The following is a 21,181-nucleotide window of genomic DNA, read 5'->3' as shown; positions in this document are numbered from 1 at the left end:
AGGTTGGTCACATCTGCAGTGTGTTGTGTTACATCTGACCACGCTTATTATTCTAATTGAATCAAATGTCTGTCTTGCGTGTTAAAAGGTGGTGCATTTTAAATATCGTAACATACATACATAAATAAATCAGGCAGAGCCCTTAGCTATAAGACCACTAAGATAAATTTACAAAACAGTCAATGTGTGGCCAGATGTACTCTATCCATTGTGTCGAGTTGTTACACCTCCACAAAACCACTCTGATCGGATTGTGCATCCAACTGTAACCAAAAGCACCTTGCATGAACTACATGAACTTTTTACTCAGCTCAGCCACATTATATGGGAAAGGGGAGGAAAGTTTGGCATTACTATGACCCCTCTGAGCAAATATTTAGACCTACTTTAAAGGAAAATGTTGTTAAAGAGCTCATGTAAGATCGACCATCCGCTACACCATTATACATGTATAGGGTAGCCAACCAAAAATTGCTGCAGGTATGGGTGCTGGCCAAACCAAACTGTCCTGTCACACCAAAATAACAGGCTGTTTGGATGGGAAAAGCTTAGCACCCCTGACAGTGTTTAAGCTTTTTCGACCCTTCCTACCTCTTTTGCATTCCTATGGGCCACTGAGGCCCTCAGATAATCTAATACCAATGCATGCTTTACAAGGTACCTAGAAATTTGTAGGCTGCCATTGCTGACCTGATAAATAAAAAATAAAGAAACCTGCACAAATCACAGTGGCCATAAACTGCTTACCCAAGCAGTAATCAAGCTGGTGCTAAGTAGATGTAATCCCATATCTGGCAAGTAACAGGTCTAATACAGCTAGGACTTGGTCCTCACACATTGTGTCACAGCTTTCCATCAGCTGTCTAGATATCTTGTCTATCCACCCCCAGTATAGGTTTCCAATAAGAAGAGAATTGGAGGATAGGGTCGCATGGTGTCTTGAAATGAAAAATGGTTGGACTCCCAGAAGCTATAGAGCTCTATCCTCTCACATATAAAGCAATCAAGTTTGTTAAACATATTTCCGCAGGAATTGTTCTATGACCTTAACACCAGAATGTTATATATGGATACAAGCTGTTTCTAGAATACTAAAGAAAAGAAGATATTGTAGGGTAGAATGACAACTGTCTTTCAGAACCTTCAAGCACCATCAATGATGGATAACAGTTTTTTTTTCTTTTTTTGGAAGAACAGAATATACTTTTCAAAAAAGTGTGGAGTCACAGTCCTTGACATTTTGTGCCGTTGAAATGCTTAGGTTTGGGTTGTATTGCTCTTCCATGCAAATTATTTTCTTAATTTATCACAAAAAAACTAACTTGCCAACATGGCTTAGAGTCCTAATTAACCAAAATATTTTACACAGGAAGAAATGGCAGATGTCCAAAAACCACAAAACTGTGGCTACCACTGCTAAACACAGGCCTGGAACCTTAATAGTGGAAACCAGTAGAATCTTGAAAGTTGTATCACTTGCAGCCACAAAGATCCCATATCTGATGCCATATAGCCCTCTTGGTTTTCACATTACACAGCCAATGGAATACCAAGCTCTTCACTGTCCTCATCTTTCTAAGGAGTGCTCAGGAGTGGTTGCAGGCCACAGGAGGCAAAACTGCTCCAATGTCAAATCTGTCGTTTAAGACTGTTCTTGCTGTTGCTGCTGCATCTGTTGCTTTTTCTTGACAGAGATCCGTTTTTTTCTGGCAGCCAGCATTTCATAGAAGGGATCCACACTTACAGCCGCCCTAAATACGGGAAAAGAAATTTGCAAATTCATTGTGTTTACTGTATTATAAAAAGGCATTAGAGTCATAATACATTTTTACACATTCTATGTGCCTCTTATATTACTTGGTGAAATGCAAGTACTATATAACTTTTGAAATGGCTTCCAGTATATAAAATATGGATTTTTCAGCTTACCTGTTAAATCCATTTCTTGAAGTACATCACGGGACACAGAGCAGCCATATTCATTACTATATGGGTTATACGCCACCTATAGGTGAGTGGACACGGGCAAACCATTCAGACAGGAAGTCCCCCAATATAACCCCTCCCATACAAGAAGTACCTCAATTTTGTAGCAAGCAACATCCCAGACGAGACCTAAAATACTGCCATCAGACCAGAGAAGAGCTACATAGCTGCCAGCAGAACACCGCGGCCAAATGCAGACACCTCCTAGGTCCTAACATCCACTTGATAGAACCTAGTGAACATATGCAATTACGACCAAGGGGCGGCTCTGCAAATCTGAGCCACAGAAGCTTGATGGCAAACTGCCCAAGAGGCACCTACTCTTCTAGTAGAATGTGCCTTTACTGGAAAAAGGTAGAACCTTCCCTTTTAAACCATATGCCTGGATAATAACCTGGCAAATCCATTGATAAATAGTATATTTAGATGCTGCCTGCCCTTTCCTGGGCCCTTCCAGCAGTACAAACAAAAGGTCGGTCTTACAAATCTCAGTTAACCTTTTCAAATAAATCTTGAATGCACGTACTGCATAAGAGAATGTAATAACTTTTCCTCTGCTGCTTGAGGATTTGGAAAGGACAGAAGGCAGTAGAATGTCCTAATTCAAATAAAAAGCGAAAACCTGGGTGTGGACACAGAATTACCCTATCTTGATGCAATATCAAGAATGGCTCTTTACAAGAAAGAGCTGCTAATTCTGATACTATTCTGGCTGAAGTTACTGCAACCAATAAGACCAATTTTCTGGTCAACAGAACCAGAGGGATGTGCCACATGGGCTCAAAAGGCTGTTTATGTAAAACTGCCAGCACCAAATTTAGATCCCAAGGACACAATGGTGGCTTTACTGTTGGAAGCATACGTAGCACCCCTTGAACGAAGGTGTGGACTAAGGAATGCAAAGCAATCGGTCTCTGTGAAAAAAAACGATAGGGCTGAAATTTGACCCTTAATAGTGCCTAAGACTAATCTCATATCTACCTCTACTTGCAAGAAGGCTAGAATTCTCCCGATCATATATTTGCCTGGATGCCATTTCCTGACATCATACCAACAAATGTAAGATTTTCAGACTCTGTAATAAATGCCTCTAGAGACAGGTTTTCTAGTATTTATCAGGGTAGAGACTGCAGGGCCAGATATACCCCACTCTTTCAAGATCGAGGCTTCAATAGCCAAGCCGTCATATTTTGAGACTGTAAAGCAGGGTGGAATATCGGACCTTCAGAGAGTAGGTCCGGACGTAGTGGAAGAACCCAAGGCCTTGCCACTGCCAATTTTAGGATTTGCGCAAACCATAACCTCCTAGGCCATGCTGGAGCCACCAGGATTACAGCTTTCCCCTCTATGAGGATTCTGAGTAGAAGACGTGGCAGCAGCTGCACCGGAGGAAAGGCACAGATCAGGGAAAACTCTTCCCACTGAGTCACCAAGGCATCTGCTCCGACTGCGAGTGGATGCCTGGTTCTGAACACAAATTTCTTCAACTTGTTGTTGAACCTGGATGCCAACAGATCTGGGATCCCCCGCATTGGCAGATCAATGCAAAGATCTCAGGGTGTAAGGCATGGAACAAATTTCGCTGCCCAGGATAGGATGAGATCCACCTCTTCCTGGGCGGACTGACTGATTGTTGATATAAGCCACAGCCATGGCATTGTCGGATTGTACCCGACAGGGTAACCCCGAAGTCTCGGCATCCAGTACTTTAAAGCCGACAAACTGCTTAGGATTTCCAAGACATTAATGGGAAGACTCTTTTCTACCCAAGACCACTTTCCTTGGACAGTGGCTTCCTCCAGAACTGCTCCCCAGCCGGAGAGACTGGCGTCTGTAGTCACTACTGGAAGAAAGGATTCCCCTTTTTCCAAATTTCTGGTTAACAACCACCAACTTAGACTCTGATGCACTCTTGGTACCACAGACATGCACCAATCTAGAGACTGGACCTTTTTGGTCCACGCTGACAGAATGTTGTTCTGTAAAGTTCTGGCATGGAATTGAGCATAGGGAACCACTGTAAACGAAGACATTATCTTCCCTTATAACCTCATGCAAAAACGTAAAGATACTTTTTCCTTCTTACGGATCGATCCAGATCCTTCGGGTCTGTGACCTTTGTTGGTAAGCACAACGATGGATGACAGCGCACGAGATCAGACAAGCAGGTGAGCCAAGGAGGATCCGAAGTCAGCAATAAATGACAATGGAACAGTTTATTGGAAAAAAATAGGAACATAAAAAGCACATTACCACACCGAGTCTAGGAACGGGCAAAGGCACTGATGGAATCAAAAGGTGCCGGGTGAAAGGATCCCAGGAACGCCTGATGTCGAGGCTCACAGGGGTGGTGGCTGGAGATGGACAAAACCGGACAACTGCTGACGCGTGGTGAAGCCGTCACCGGGGCACTCAAGGTAATCGTGCAGTAACCATTGTGGAGCGCACTGCACGATTGCCTCGAGTGCCCCGGTGACGGCTTCACCATGCGCCGGCGGTTGTCTGGCGGTTTCCATCTCCAGCCACCACCCCTGTGAGCCTCTGCATCTGGCGGTCCTGAGATCCTTTCACCCGCAACCTTTGACTCCCATCAGTGCCTTTGCCCGCTCCTAGACCCGGTGTGGTAATGTGCTTTTATGTTCCTGTTTTTTCCAATAAACTATTCCACTGTCATTTATTGCTGACTTTGGATCCTCCTTGGTCACATGCTTGTCAGATCCCGTGCGCGGTCATCCATCGCTGTGCATTCTATTGGCATCCAATCCCATGTTTTGACTGGCAGCACAGGGACACTGACCCTGTACATTGGAGTTTAATTGCGTTCACCCTCCTGACTAGGGGCCTTTCTAACAAGCGCCTGGAACATGTTGGATTTGTGACCTTTGTTGGTAAGAATACCTTTGCCTGTATTGTGTCCACAAACAAACCAAGATATTCCACACGCTGGACTGGCTGTAATGCTGACTTTGCCAAGTTCAGAATCCAACCCAGACGTTCTAAGAACTGAACTGTCCGGAACACATTCCTGCTTAGAGAAGAAGCCGATCGGTCTATTGGTAATAGATTGTCTATATATCCTATCACTGATATCCCTTGAGACCTTAGAGCAGCCAATACTTCTGCTAGGATCTTTGTGAACACTCTTGGAGCAGTGGCCAACCTGAAGGGCAGGGCAACAAACTATAAAATACGGATTTCTACTGCAAAGCGTAAAAACCTTTAATGGGCCTGAAAGATAGGCACGTGAAAGTATGCATCTTTGATGTCTGTCTATGGATGCTAGAAATTCCTCTCCCTGCAGGGAGGCCATGACTGAGCGAATTGACTCCATTGAGAAATTACGAAAGTTTAGAAACTGGTTCAGAGCTTTAAGATCCAGAATAGGTCTCAAGTCTCCGTTTGACTTGTGGACTACGAAAAGTTTTGAGTAAAAATCCCTGAATCTTTCGTCCTCCGGAACCTCTGTTATCACTCTTTGGGACCTTAAATGGTCCAGAGCCAAAAGAGAGAACTTCTTTTTAGAGGATCTGCAGGTATGTTTGACTTTACAAACCAAGGATGCAGGAACTCCCGAAATTCCAATTTGTACCCCTGCGACCTTCAAGGACTGGGTCCCCTTGTTTTGAAGGGCCACTCCCTTGGACCTGTAAAGCACCCTGCTGGAGCGCCTTTGGGGTTTGGTTTTTCCAAGGGTCCAGAGCATAAACTGAACAACATTACAGGCAAAATCTCCTATCTCCTTTGCCGAGGCTCAGGTGCCATCCTTTTAGTCTTCGACTTTTTTTGGATGGATCAGATTGCTAATCCCCTTAGATTCAAAGATCTTTGATCGCGGTTTGTAGCACAATCTTTCTTCTTTGAAAAAAAAAACATAAAAATGTGAAGAGCTTCTCCACCGTGACAATCACCTTTAAGACACTGGCGAAAAAACTGAGGTACTTCCTGTATGGGAGGGGTTATATAGGGGGACTTCCTGTCTGATTTGCCAGTGTCCATTTACCTATAGGTGGCATATAACCCATATAGTAATGAATACGACTGCTCTTTGCCCTGTGATGTACGATAAAAAAATATGGCTTTTAAAGAATGTTCACAACACAGGAAGGGGGTACAGACCGCTGTACAATAATAATTGTTAAAGTGGTGCATTCAATCTGCCCAGCACTAGCAGAAGAAACAAAACATGGAGGAAGTGGAAGGGGATCAATGCACCTCCATTCATTCATTTGCTTAAAGCTGGCCATAGATAGATCTATTTCTTATCAGTCAGCTGTTTGATAGAAACAAAAAAAAACAAAAAACAAAGCCACAACAGATTCCCTTATCCACAAAATCGAGGGGAATGGAGGAATCCTCCTGAAGTGCTATTGTATTAGCACAGGGGACATCTCCTTTGTCAGAATACACTGGCCAAATTTCGATCCATCTTTATCCATTCTCTTTCAAGAAACACCAATCTAAGGATCAGCATCTCTGGAAAAGGAGTGTTGGAAAATTCTTGTTCAAGCACTGACTGGCTGCAGCACTGATAGAACAAGATTTTTCCAATGTTCAAGAGAAGCCGATCCTTAGATTGGCTTTTCTCGAATGAGAATGGACAAAATTAATCAACATTTTGCCAGTACTTGTTGAACTGGACGAATTTGGATCCATCTACATCCAGCTTAAACAACAACATGAAAGCCTGAATGTATACCAAAACTGCAGAATTTTGTATTGTAACTAATACAAACAAATCCATAGATGAAGCATAAAGCCCCTGTAAATATACCGCAAATCTTTAGTCCCAAATTCATATCACTGAATGCCTTGGGTAAGTCCATAAGACTTATATTATAATACAAGCTATATGGCATTATGTAACCATGTAACAACCATGTTGGTTGCTCTTTAGTGCTCCATTTTCAAATATTAGACAACAGAATCCACAATCAAATGCTAATGTATTTTGGTATAGAAATGGATAACTGTTTACAGTGTTTAGTTCTTGTCCAACACAGAAAAAAAAAAACCTGTTAACTGCTAGAACAACCTAATCATAGTAGTGAATTTATGGGTGGTTAGTAAAAAAAAAAACCTTGAGCTGTCATTTTTGGACTTCTGGAAATACTGGTTGCCTGGCTGGCTGTCTGTGGCATCAAGACTTTGTCAATCACTGTATGCACATCAAGAAAGCCTGGGAAAGGTAGGACTGCTCAAACTTGTTCTGGGTCAGTGGCTGAAAGTAGTGAAGCAAGAGGGTCAGCGTGACTGGCAAGAAACTAGCATTTTCAGAAGCAGAGGTCAGTAATGGCAGCACCCACATTCCTTTAACGACAGGTTACATTTATGTCATTTTGGTAATTTCTAAACACTATAAATAGGCAGGTCTTGGGAAACATATGGTAGGACTCCAAGGGACAATTAAAGATCGGGCAATAATTATTATTTTTTTTTTTTTTAACACATATCCCTCGATCCTGGAAGGCAACTAAAATCTCCAAATCTACTTGCAGCCAGATTCTAAGACTGATCTATCTAGCCCTGTAAAGAAGAAATTGCTATACATACCTTTTCTGAAGCCACTCTGGACCAGTCATACATTGAGCTGTCAGCGGCGGCTTCTGTGTGTGGGAGTGTGCTGAAGAGGCAGCCGACAACGGAAACCCCATAGTATAGGTGACATCACTTCCCAGCCAGCTGTCTCCTGCAAACCGTTTCCTCCACTGGAGACCGGACCAGCTTCGGAAAAGGTATGTATAGCGATTTTTGCTTTACAAGGTTAGTCTTAGAATGTGGCTGCAGGTAAATTTAGAGATTTTAGTTTTAGGCTGAACTTCCACTTTTAACTGCAATGAAAAGCTGAAAAGCCATATGGCTCATTATTTTAAGCAGGCAGCAAGTAAAAAAAAAAAGGTTTAAAAGATTTTCAGATCTGACAGCTTTACGTCTGCTCATACAATCCTGGTAGAGCTGCAATAAACTCAGCACACCAGTAGAGCAGATTTCCTCTATTGCACAGAGAGACAGCCAGAAGTGATGTTTCAGTATTGTACAGTGAGTTAAAAACCACAGGATGGCAGTACAGGACTTCTTACTTTATAGATTTGATCCACTCCTCTTTCTCTTCTGGGGTTGGTGCTGAAATTCGGTAGACATTATGGTTACCCTCCACCACTCTCCCATCAGCCTCTGTTTTGCAAGCTTTGATCAACTGGCCCTTATTGTTGGGTATGTACAACTCAAAGCAGTTCTGTGTAAGAGAGAAAATGTAATCAGTAACTCAAAAACACAAGTCACTGGAATTTATAGCATTAGGGAAATATATCAATGACAAGCCAAGTAGCTTAAAACACAAAAAGGTTTACCGGTTTCCTGGGATCCTCAACTTCCCGGATACTGAGATTCTCCAGAGGTATGATCCCTCGAGGCTCCTTATCCTGAAGAGGTATACAACACTTGTTATAAAAAAAACCTTGTGAGAAAGGAAATATTTAAATCTGAATTCCAGCAATAGCTATTTTTGCATCTTGGACCTATGCAACTATGCATTGTGTCATACCTGGTCAATCCCTATGGCAGCTGGAAATCACTGTAATTGACACTGCTACTACAGTGATTGCTGCTAGCTTCCTGGTTCCCCCACTGAGTGGCTGGCCTGATGCTATGTAACACAGGAGGTCGCTCATTCGTCATGGGCATCAATCAGAAAACACTTTGAATTTTCTCAATGAATGCAAAGCATTCTCCGATTGGATGAGGCAAGTATTGTGACGTCACCGCCCCGCCTCCCCACCTCATCCAGTTATTGAGAAAAGGCAACACGCTCTCTCTGATAGACACCTGTGCCAAGCAAGCAACCTCCTGTTCCTGACTTTGCGGTTATGACATCATTTTCGCTTAGTGGAACGCATGCTGGCTCCAGGGCTTGTGGGAGTACAGGCATTTCCTCTAATCATCAGCTGGTCATTTCGAGTGCCGGAGGGGCACCTCTATTGTGGAGGAAAAAAATACTCCTGGAGTAGGCATTTACTGGAGCTTTATAACACAAGTGCAGTGCTTATGTAATATAAGGAGTCAACGTGATCTCATGAGCACTCTTAAAAGGGCACTCAATCATCATCAGAGGTGGTAAAGATTTGGCACAGTGTACCCACCAGGATGGACAGACTTTTTGTCTCTAAACTACATACTGGTAACTTTCTCGTATCTTTTCTTGCACTTTAGGAAGTTTTGTTTTATTGATTCATGAAAAGACATTTAACCATGTATTAGTATATTTGTGAGTTATCAAGTTTGCGGCAATGTTGCGCTTTATACATATGTTTGCACATTGATTTATTTTACAATTGATAGTGTGGGTGAGCGATAGCATATTATCAGCTCAGCCCCACGTCCCTTAGAAAACAGATATACAAAGATTAGTGGGACTTTTTTGCTGCTAGAAATATACAATAATTCACTACATACACAAAAAGACAACTCTTTATGTAGTGAATTATTGTTTATTTCTAGCACCTAAAAGTCCTATTAATCTCTTTGTATAGTTTTTTTTTTTTGCACACATTTTCATGCATTTCACATAAAAACTTTAGCACTTTGACACCTTAATTGTATTGTTTTTAGCATACAGGATTTAGGAGTGTGCCAACATTTTTATGATAGCACTGCTCAACTTGTTTTGAAAGGTAACCTGGGTTCACGAAGCAGCAGTGCAGCGACTCTCTGCCGAACCTGGAATCTAGCGAATGCCTACTATAGTGATTGTCCAGTTCCCATGGGATCGGAAAGGCATGTAACAAATAGTTACACTAGTCCAAGCTGGACAATGTAATTATGCAAAAATAGCAATAGCTGAAATGTAGCATTAAAAATATACAATCCTTATTATAGAAGAAACCCAGATAAAATTACATTTACCAATGAACTTACATTATATAAACTTAGAAATATTTTTATAGCATAATCATGACTGAATTGTGGGTTTAGTCCTGGCTGCTACCAACTGCGACTTCTCTAGCACCAATCTGTTCAAATATTTATATACGGTCTTGTTTGAGGTGCATGGCTTTGGCTGTGTGGAGAAAGCACTTAGTATGGTAATGTCAGTCGGTCTACAGCTCATCTCGCACAGTAGGGTGATATAGGCTGTAAACCACAAACAACACATTCCAATCATACTAAAAACATTCAAAAATTAAACTGTGTACTGCGACCACAAAGACTGCCAACTTCATTCTAATAAACACACCCCAGTATTTCACCACCATGTTTAACACATTTAAAGTGATTGTAAAGCAGAAGGTTTTTTTTTATCCTAAAGCATTCTATGCATTAAGATAAAAACCTTCTGTGTGCAGCAGCCCCCGTAATACTTATCTGAGCCCATCTTGAACCATCAAAGTTACAGGAGAGCCTTGGCTGCCGGGGACTCCCCTCCTTATTGACCATTGGATCCCGCTGCTGTCAAAGTCTATGAGCCAATGAGGGGAGAGATGGGGCAGGATTAGCCACGGTTCTGTGTCTGAATGGACACACGGTGGCTAAGGTGTCCCATAGCAATCTGCTTGCTGTGGGGGCACTCGTCAGGAGGAAGGGGCCAGGAGTGCTGAAGAGGGCTCTGAGAAGGAGAGGGCTCTGAGAAGGAGAGGGCTCTGAGAAGGAGAGGGCTCTGAGAAGGAGAGGGCTCTGAGAAGGAGAGGGCTCTGAGAAGGAGAGGGCTCTGAGAAGGAGAGGGCTCTGAGAAGGAGAGGGCTCTGAGAAGGAGAGGGCTCTGAGAAGGAGAGGGCTCTGAGAAGGAGAGGGCTATGAGAAGGAGAGGGCTATGAGAAGGAGAGGGCTATGAGAATACTTTGGCTGCTCTGTGCAAAATCACCTAAAATGTGTATGTGAATACAATACTGTAACCGCATACAAGACCGTAAACTGAGGGCGGTTATGATCTAAATGTGCTATTCACTGTGGGCCTTTATTAAAATTCTTCTTGATTATACTATACATTGAGATGTAGCTCACTCACATCAGGAATGCATTACATTTTTTTGCCTGGCAGAATGAGATGCTATAAAACAAATTTGCTCCTGCCTAAAACCCCGAATAATCACAGGGCCAAGAAAGATTAAACCAGGGATCCTCAAAATATGGCCCTCCAGCTGTTGCAGAACTACACATCCCATGAGGCAGTGTAAAACTCTGACATTCACAGCCATGATGGGAATTGTAGTTCATGAACAACTGGAGGGCCATAGTTTGAAGACCCCTGCATTAAACAATCTAAGACTAAACTGAACCTGTGCTTTGCCCATGCAGGGCAAACATCAACCTGGCTGTAATGCTGACCCACCAACTTTCAATATTTTCTGACTCCCTAGCCTGTACAACTATGCAGATAAAGTGAAAGAAAAAGTCAGAAGTCCTGATCTGCATATTCTGGATCTTTGACTAAACTGTAGAAACCAAAAAGGTTCAATATGACAGTCGGGCAAGGAAAATCTTCAAGATTCTCTCAAGAAAGGTTTCCTATAACCATCTATATTTATATTCTAAAAGCACTTTATTGACAAAAAAAATTTTTAAAACAAAACCCATGCTCTTACTGTAGTATATTCAAAATAGTACAAGCAGTTGTCAGTCAAGATGAACCAGCGCCGTTTCCATGTCTTCACACGCCCACCTGTCAAGACCATAAGAAATGTAGGGAAGGGGTAATAAAAGAAAAGACAACAACATTTACAGAGCTGCAAGATTTGCTGAGATCTAACAACACTTTATGTTTCATTTCGCTGCAACGTACAAGGTGAACATCCACATATATAAACACCACGTGTGGTGACCCGACCCAAACCAAACCAAACAGTGAGTTCACAATTTTCTAAATTGAGTGATGAGTACATAGACTGTTACTGACCTGCCTTCAAATCAGTGCAATGGTACACACATACAAACAAATGAACTATCTTATCCAATCACAGTCTAGAATAATGGTACTAATTTTTGGAATTAGTCATTTTGCAGTGAAGCAAAAGTTTTGCACTATAAAGAAATCATAACTACTGTCAGAGGAGGGATCCATCATTAAAACTGGAGGATTACGATGCAACTGAAAATTAGCAATTGGAATGCGTTAATAGTTGGAAAATGGCCTTCAACTTATACCAATGTAAGAAAGCAAAAAAGTTAAAGACGAAGTGAAATACATTTTGTTTTGTCCGAATAAAATTGGAGTGGTTGCCAATTTTGTTTAGCTTTCTGTAATTGGCATTGAGACACACTGGAAGCTTTCATCTGGGTTTCTAGTGTGTCCCTGCACCTTTAAGGAGGAATGGGCTGCCTTCAACATGGAGGCTCTCACAGATTAGAGTTAGGATCGCACTTCACAGAGGAGCCTTGACAAGGCACTTATGGCTTCCACATAGGTTTGCAGACCGTGGATCTCGATTTCTAGCCAAATCAACTCTAAGCCCCATCTTCTATCATTAGGATTGCCAAATGACAGAGCTTTAGGAGCCTAAAGAGGTTCTGACAGCTAAACAAAAGATATTATGGTCTGTAGTGTCAAAAACACGCACAGTACTTGTTGTAGCCAGGGACTATGATCAAGGCTGCCTAAGCTTTGGGTCACATTAGGAAGCTCAAGAACAAACGTTTTTTTATACATTGGCACAAAGTTAATCTCTTGCTCAAAATCATGTGATCTAGTAATGCACATAAGTGCCCTACAGATTTAGGGGGTCATGCAAGAGAAGAGCCTTATATGTGCCTCTGCTGGGGGCCGTTGCAGCACTGCTGCCTCCATCAGTCCCTTCGGCATTTGATATTTCCAAAAAGGGTCCAATGCCGGTGTCTACTGCTGCATGTGATGGTTCCTTCTACCAAACCCTGTCACTACAGGACTCGGCAGTGATTTAGCAGGTTGGCATATGGAACCACAGCATGTGGCAGGAAGACTGGCTGTAAAAGAGGGGATTATATATCTATAAAAAATACTTGTACCCTAGCAGGGTTGCGGTCATTTTAGGGCAATATGTAGACCATTTTAAACTGAAATTTGCACGCTACTATCGCAAAACACAAAAGCTTAATACTTCAGGACTGAATAAAATGCCCTAAGACTCCCAGTTAAGCTTCCCATACATGACAAAAAAAAAAAAAAAAACTTTGCGTATAGCTGGGCAGCTGTAGATTAACATAGCCCCAGGCTACTATACAACAACAAAAGTGTGGTAGAAACTATTTTCCAGCAATCAGTTGAAATGATGGATCCCAGTATTACACATAAAACCTGAAATAGGTTTGCAATTCACTGATAACTGGACAAAATGTGCACTGTGGTTATTACATAAAAACTAGGATGAGGGTCGAGTGTAACACCTACCTCCTGAGCAATTATTGTGAGCAGACGGAAGAGCAAATGTCATCAGCGGCGGAGCACACAAGGTATGAAAAACAGAAAGTCAGGGAAAAAGAAAGAAAGAAGGTGCACACAAGATAGGGAGGGCAGGCAGGCAAGTGAGGATAAAGAGAAAAAAGGAAAAATAAGTCACATAAACAAAAGGTGGAAATCAAGGTTCATACACATCCACTAGGCACAGTGCACTTTTAGCGCATTCAAGTACTAAATAAGAGAATCAGCAGAGCAAAAATAAGGTAGGAGCCATGTACAGGACGTGGAGGGAAACCTGTCTTTCCTTTGCTACAAAAGTGGCATTATTGCTGAAACGGCAGAAATTCTACTAAAATACATTGAGATTTCAAATCAGCAGCACAGCAATTGTCAGGAGAGTTCATTATTTCAATACACTCAATTAGCCTGTGCAACATGCGTCAGGGTTTGCTTACATCCACATCTTCTGTATAGATACCACTGATCATCACACTCTGTATCCCAACTGACATGCAGATTAGCTAAGAAGTTCTAAGAAAGCATGTCCTTCAGCTTTTCTACCCACCTGAGATGTCCCAGCCCAATCCTATTCTGAAAACAGACTAATGGCAAACGGTCAGCTACAGAGACATATAGAAGACTTTTCACTGCAAGCAATAATGCAGTGATAGTAGAGAAAGCGAAAGCGTTAAGGGGGATTAAAGCTGAAGTCATTCCTAAACATGTCTTTCAATTATGGATAGAGTGGGGAAGAGTTAGAACCGGAGTTTGATTTTTATTGCCGTTGTTTGTATCTCCATTTGGAAGAACTCCCTCCACTTCCTGTTCAATTGTCATCTGGTACAGGATATTAATTAAAATCTCAAAGTTTTAAAGTCTTTCCTCAATATCCAAAATATTTTAACTCCTTTACAACAGTGTTACAAATAAATGTAGTGGCAGGGCGAGTGGGCCTATAAGCCTAGCCGTTGCATATATGCATTACTGTCTTTTTCTGAGCTGCACTCCATCAGTGTATCCCAGAACTGCTTATGATCTGGAGCCGGTAGGCATGGTTCCCAGTTAGGTCAGCACTGTGCAGCAAATCCCAATGCAAAAATAATAGGAGCCCTGCCTACAAGCTCTGGGTGTCATGTCGCATTTAAAGCCCTGGCCCTGAATAGCCAAAAGGAGGTCCTCATCAATTTATTGGAAAGAAACGTATACTTTCCACCTGTAATCTCAATAAAGATGTCCAAAACCCCCCCCCCCCCCCCCAAAAAAAAAGGTTCACTCTCAAATGACATTCTGTGCAGCCTCTTATAGGGCAGCTCAGCAGACTAACATTTTATTTAGATAGTTCTCTGCACTTGCACAGAAAGTACAATGCGCAATGACCGACAGTACATCACTTATGCCGTCCAAACAGTAACGTAAGGCTGCTGGAAATTATTCCAAGTTGCATTGGGAATATGGGCTATACTTCTAGATTGTAAGCTCTAACGAGCAGGGCCCTCTGATTCCTCCTGTATTGAATTGTACTGTAACTGTATTGTTTTCCCCACACTGTAAAGCGCTGCGCAAACTGTTGGCGCTAAATAAATCCTGTATAATAATAATAATCCTTATTACCTCTGCAGCTCCTAGCCAGCCATATGGACCATACCCAGAGTGTCTGACACTGCCACAGCAACCACAATAGGTTATACAGTAGGACCCAGATAGGGCTAACAAAGCTTTGAGCAAAGTTTTAAAGCACTTATGCCTGGGATCCCTAAAGGTGGGTAAGTCCTCAACTGCTACTGTGAGAAATTTTACTAAGGCAAAAAGACTGCGGGACCAGCCTTTTCTTTTTAGAATTTCTTGTCCAATGGTTATTGTTGCAATAATCGCTTTGGAGGAATGTACATTTTTCCTGGATGTTTCCAGTCTCCATACAAAACATCTTTGTCGGCGTGAACTGGAAGGGCATTAGTAGGTTTTCTAATACCCATGCTGGTAACTTTGGGACCCTCGGGCACTGTGGATTTTACCTTAAGACAATTGCAGACCTCCTCAATTAGCACCGAAATAGTATCCAAATTTTGCAGAAAAATGGCCTTAGCAGAAGGGCAAATTTTCACAGAGGAATCGTCCAAGTCAGAGGAAGATTCTGCCCTGGTTACATCAGCATTCTAGAAGTCTGACCAGTTGGAAGGTTGAGAGGAAACTGAGGGGCTGTGGGCCCTAGACCATTTAGTTTATCCTTTGAAAAAGGTTGCTTTTTACTTTCTAAGAAAGAACATTTTGTAGTAAAATTATTCAGACAAGAATAGGGTATCTTTCCGTCCCTATGGGATACCCACCGCCTCCTGGATAGGCAGCAGGTTCACAGTGCCCAGTCCCCAGTAAGTGAACAACTGTCTGCAATCCCTGGGTTTGCTGAACACCTCTGGATATCACAACTGTGATGCCGTGAATGTGAAGTGAAGAATGGCTCTTCTTGAGGTTCTTGCACCAAATCTGCAGGTGAGGTGGTCTGTCCAACGAGCCTGTAACTTTTTGCTGTCTGTGTCAGGAACCCAAGAGGGCACCAACACGTGCGAAGCAGGCTCTAGATTAGTGGATGTGTGTGCACTCTACAATCCAAGATGGTGACTGCAAATGAGCCCTGCGCATTTTTGGGAGCCCGAAGATGGTGCCCACTCATGTGCAGTGTGGAGAACAAGCGGCAAGATGGCAATGACGTTAAAATGCCATTTAGTCAGGTAGATAAAAAAAATAAAGGGTTAGGTAATGACTGCCCTGCACAAAAGGCTGTCCTGGTTGCGCATCCACTCCAGGCCACACTGCACTAGCTGAGAAAGAGGAGGGAAACAAAAATCCAGTGCCTGCTTACTGATCCTTGAAACCGGTCCCACAGGAAAAATTCACCTGCTTCGGCTTAGGTAGAGCTTAAGTCTACCAAACTGGACTTCCCCACAGGCAGACCACTACCTCGGATCTGTATAACACCCAAAGGCGCGTACACCCTACCAAGGTGTATGGCCTTAGCTCTATGTGCAGTATAGCAGCTACTTAAAGACCAGCCTTACTCCAATCTTGACTCGGGGTCCAGATACAGTCCCCACAGTGCAAAATCAGGAGACACTGATCCAGCGGAATGACACTCCACCGCAGTCAGTAACAGATTTAGGAGTTTCTTTCATCAAGACCATCTTCTCTTTTACAGAGATGCATCCATCACCCGAAGACACTAGGAAAAAAAACTGTAGTGGGGGGGGGGGGGGGTTACAGCGCCAAGAAAAAGTATGTGAACCCCTTGGAATAAAACTGTTTTTCTAATTTTTCTTTATTATACAGTATTTTTTTTCTGAACGGCTTTTGCAGGTCACTGGCTCAGTTCACACATATAGGAAAACAGAAGTGTAAATCAGCAAATCTGCAGTTATCCTGGAATCTGTAACCTTAAAAAACAAGCATGGTAATCTATGAAGGTTCGTTCCAGAGATGTGTTGCATATAGTCTATAACACAGGACAACAATCAGATAGGGGATCACCTTTTAGAACCCTGGTCAGAATTACGGTCTCAAAAAGAAGGGAGCACAGAAATCAATCTTTCTGTGTTTGGTACATTCTCCTTCAAAGCCTAAATATTATAAAAAGATGAATGGATACTGTATTCCATCACCAGCCTAATACCCATTGATCAACACATAATATTGACTTTAGTGCCTATAATCTTACTTGTGGGGCTCAACTGGAAAGAATCATACATGGCTCCAGAGCAATGTGGTGGGATTGCAAGAGAAGAGAAGCTGAAAACAGAAGAATACAAGGCTAGATCATGTCTGCTATACCCAAACTATGGCAGCCAGACTTACCGAGTTTGAGGAGCCAACCTTCTCTATCTGGATTAAAGAAAGTATGTGTGAGGTCATTCCCATCATCTTCTGGGATCTTAAATGGCTCATTCCTTATACTGTCATAGAGGTTCTGTAATAATAAAGAAAATATCTTACAGGCCAGCTCCAGGAAACAATCTAATTAGTTGGCTACTAGTGCTACCTAGCAAAAACTGCAGCTGTGCTAAAACCAAAAAGTTCAAATGTACCATTGCAGAGAATGCCAATAAGTCACTGAAAGCGTGCTTCCTAAAGCCTGTGCAGTTTGACTCTCTCTTCCTCTCTGCTTCCTTCATCACCTATTGTATCAATAGGATAAGTTCACCTTTGTAAAAAAAATATGCATTTTTTTGTGTGCAAATGTACATTTATTTTTTTATTATTAGGAGGCTGTAGAGCAACCTACCTCATAAGGGTAGGCAGTTACTTAATAACAAAGCGTCACTGAGCTACCTAGACCGCTCATCAGTGCCCTGATAGCTCACTGAGAACTACAAGCTGTCAGCCACTATGGATGATGGTAGTTCTCCCGGGTAGGCAAAGCCCTGCACAACCGCTTTTTTTTTTTTTTACAATTGTGACAGTGGGTGCAGGGAGAAGATCCCTGGCTCATGATTACAACAGGGATTCAGGGGGATGCTTCATCTGTAACATGCTACACCCTGAACAACGAGTAAAAGATAGTATAAAAGGCAAACGTATCCTTTAAACTTCCAAGGCAGATCTGAACTTAAATAGGGAGCTAGTGACAAATGCTGTCTAGGTTTTGAGAGAGACAGCATGGAGCCTGGAGTGGATGAATTTGCAAGACGCTCTCTTGCATCACAAGTGGAATTAAAATCTGTGCTCAAAATAATTAAAATGTGCTAGAGTGGTGTCAATACCTAAGACACATTTACAATTATGCCGCCTATTACCTTTTTATAAGGCTTCATTAAAATAACTAGTATTATACATCACACATATCCATAAATATTAACCGAGGCTAAAATTGTCCGTGTTCTATGTGAGCACACCCCTACAGCACCTTTTATGTTGCTTGGATTAGCAATATAAGCACAGGATATGTTCCTAATTTCGGTTCAGTGACTAGATCTTATGTCTGGCTCCAACTCTATCTTCCCCACAGTATTGTGTCCAATGTGAAACACAGCAGGATATTTATGTATTTGTCACTTTGCTTATAGAGTAGAGAAAGGTCAGAGAGTCAGGCATCAACTCCTTCTGAAAATACCAGGTGCCTGGCTATCATGCTTATTCTGTGGCTTTAGTACTTTGTCACTGATCAGCAGAGTAGAAGTGACTTCATTCAGATATTTTTCTATTCTTATGTTCCACGTTAGGGTCTCAGAAAATATTAAAGCCAGAGGCAGCCCGGACATTAGGCTCATGCATCAACAGTTTGTTCAGTGACCTGGGAATATATAAAATGGGGCTTCATAACAACCAAGGCAATGAACATTTTCAGAACGAGGTCAGCAAAGGCAGCATCCATAAGCCTCTTCGCAAAAAATGTCCTTTAAACATGCATTTAATGATCTGTGAATCAATAATACTCCTTTTAATACAAAGTCGAGAACAATATTGAAGTCACGAGTGGTAAATGGTATTTTCAGCATCAGCAGCAGGTGTTCTCAGATCAGATTACCAACCAAACAGGGGTATGGCTTAGCAATGGAGAGACATAAGGATCTCTTCTTCAGAGCTCAGCATCTTCTACCCATATGTTGCATTTCAGCTAATTATCACTCAGTTGCCATGAAAAGAAAAAAAAAAAAAAATGAATTCACTACTAAGGTTTACAGCCCCTACCCCCCCCCCCCAGTAAGAGACACAAAATAGCACTGGTTACTGTCAGAGGACATCAATGTCCTTATGAAGGTTCCTCCTCAGTACATAGCTCACCCTCTTCTCCCGCAAGCAGAGCGGCAGAACAGCCGTGGACTTCCTAATTCCATGTATTGAATCTGCGCTAACGCAGCAGGTAAGTTTAAAGAGCACAAAAGAGATTCTAGAATCACTGTCCTATAGTACAACTACCCCTAGGTCATCCTCTACCATCTGGAAGATTAAAAAAAAAAAAAAAAAATGTCCAGAGATACCCAATGATCTATGTAAAACAATGGTTTTGGCCCATTGCAGACCCAGCATTGTCTTTAGTTCCTAAAGCATAGTTTCCCTGCACTACAATACACTACACTGGCTCTGTATGTAAAATATTTTATGATTCGTAGCTATTATGTATGTCAACATATTACACCTATTTTTGTGCAAGTCAAGCTCTGACCAGGATTGCACATGCAGCCTACTGAATCAATAGTAATCCCCTTATGGCATTATAAGACAGTCTGATCAGTAGGAATTTTAGCATTGCCCATATGCTGCCAGAGAAGCATTGACCGTTGTCCCCAACTGCACTTAGTTTACACTAAGAATTGGCAGGAGCACAGACAGGTACTATATTATGGCGCAGGGAATCTTCACATCCATGGACTCCATAACCCAAGAATATGTACAAATAAAACCCATGGTTTAAGAAAATTGAAGCAGGATACCAAAATCTGTGGTCCCATAAGCAAATATAGCAATTCTGGTTGTATGGTATGTTACAGATATCCAATAGGTTTTTGTGTAACTAAGGCCCCTTTCACACTTGTGCGACTTGCAATGCAATCTGGGACTGCAAAAATCGCATGACAAGTCATTCTGCATTATTTCACATGAGTACCATTCATATCTGTGCGACTTGAAGTCGCACCGACTTCAAAGTAGTCCCTGCACTACTATGGCACGGTTTTGATGTGTTTTGAGGTCCAAAGACATTCAAACCCAGTCAAGCTCGCATAAAAAATGGCGTCAAAAATCGTGCGACTTTGAAGTCGCACAAGTGTGAAAGGGACCTAAACCTTTAACTTTTTCCTTTGACTGCTGAGGGACACATAAATGCAGACACTATTGGGGTATTCTGCCACATACAAGATAATTGGACAGGCAATTATATATTATATACACTGATCAAAAAAAATTTAAAATACCTATTAAATCAGAGGTGCACTAGATGGGCAACAATGAGAAAAGCTCTAAAACAGGAATGGTTTTACAGGTGGAGGCCACTGACTTTTTCCCTACTCATCTTTTCTGACCATTTTTCACTAGTTTTGCATTTGGCTAGGGTCGATGTCACTACTGGTATGAGGCGATACCTGGACCCTATAGAGGTTGCATAGGCAGTCAAACACCTCCAGGATGGCACATCAATATGTGCCATTGACAGATTTGCTGTGATCCCCAGCACAGTCTTAAGAGGAGGTACCAGGAAACAGGCAGTTAGTCTAGGAGAGCTGGACAGGGCCATAGAAGGTCCTTACCCCTCAGCAGGACCAATATCTGCTACTTTGGGCATGGAGGAACATGATGAACACTGCCAGTGCCCTACAAAATGACCTCCAGCAGGCCACTGGTGTAAATGTGTCAGACCAAAACAATCAGAAAGACTTCAGGGGTGGCCTATGGGCCCAACGTCCTCTACATTTGCCATTATGCTCACTGCCTGGCACTGTGGAGATTGAATGGCATATGCCATTGAACACCAGAATTTTCAGGTCTGCCACTGGCGCCCTGTGCTTTTCACAGATGAGAGCAGGTTCACCCTGAGCACATGTGACAGACATTAAAGGGTCTGGAGAAGCCATGGAGAACGTTATGCTGCCTGTAACATTAAGTATTACCAGTTTGGGTGTGGGCAAGTGATGGCCTGGGGAGGCATACCATGGAGAGGGACACACAGACCTCAAGGTTAGACAATGGCACCCTGACAGCAATTAGGTGGGGATGAAATCCTTGGACCCATTGTTAGACCCCAAGCTGGTGCAGTGGGTCCTGGGTTCCTCCTGGTGCACGACAATGCCCGGCCTCATGTGGCGAGAGTATGCAGCCAGTTCCTGGAGGATGACGGAATTGATACCATTG

The 21,181-nt window shown here is 42.4% G+C and overlaps 1 protein-coding gene across 1 annotated transcript in view; it reads right to left on the bottom strand.

The window, feature by feature from the left end:
* Positions 1–726: 726 nt before the first annotated feature.
* CYTH2 (cytohesin 2) overlaps positions 727–21,181 on the bottom strand; it is a 94,664-nt gene continuing 74,209 nt past the window's right edge. The window contains exons 8-12 of the mRNA XM_082273450.1: positions 17,192–17,303; positions 11,562–11,638; positions 8,334–8,405; positions 8,064–8,218; positions 727–1,751 (exon numbers count right to left, since the gene is read on the bottom strand). Coding sequence (XP_082129576.1) covers positions 1,643–1,751; positions 8,064–8,218; positions 8,334–8,405; positions 11,562–11,638; positions 17,192–17,303 — 525 coding nt within the window. The 3' untranslated portion in view covers positions 727–1,642. The remainder of the gene's footprint in view (positions 1,752–8,063; positions 8,219–8,333; positions 8,406–11,561; positions 11,639–17,191; positions 17,304–21,181) is intronic.

The sequence above is a fragment of the Pelophylax lessonae genome (assembly GCF_965119305.1).
Source record: "Pelophylax lessonae genome assembly, chromosome: 12".
NCBI lineage: Eukaryota > Metazoa > Chordata > Amphibia > Anura > Ranidae > Pelophylax > Pelophylax lessonae.
The sequence above is the reverse complement of the archived record's forward strand: the minus strand, read 5'-3'. Positions and strand labels throughout refer to the sequence as shown.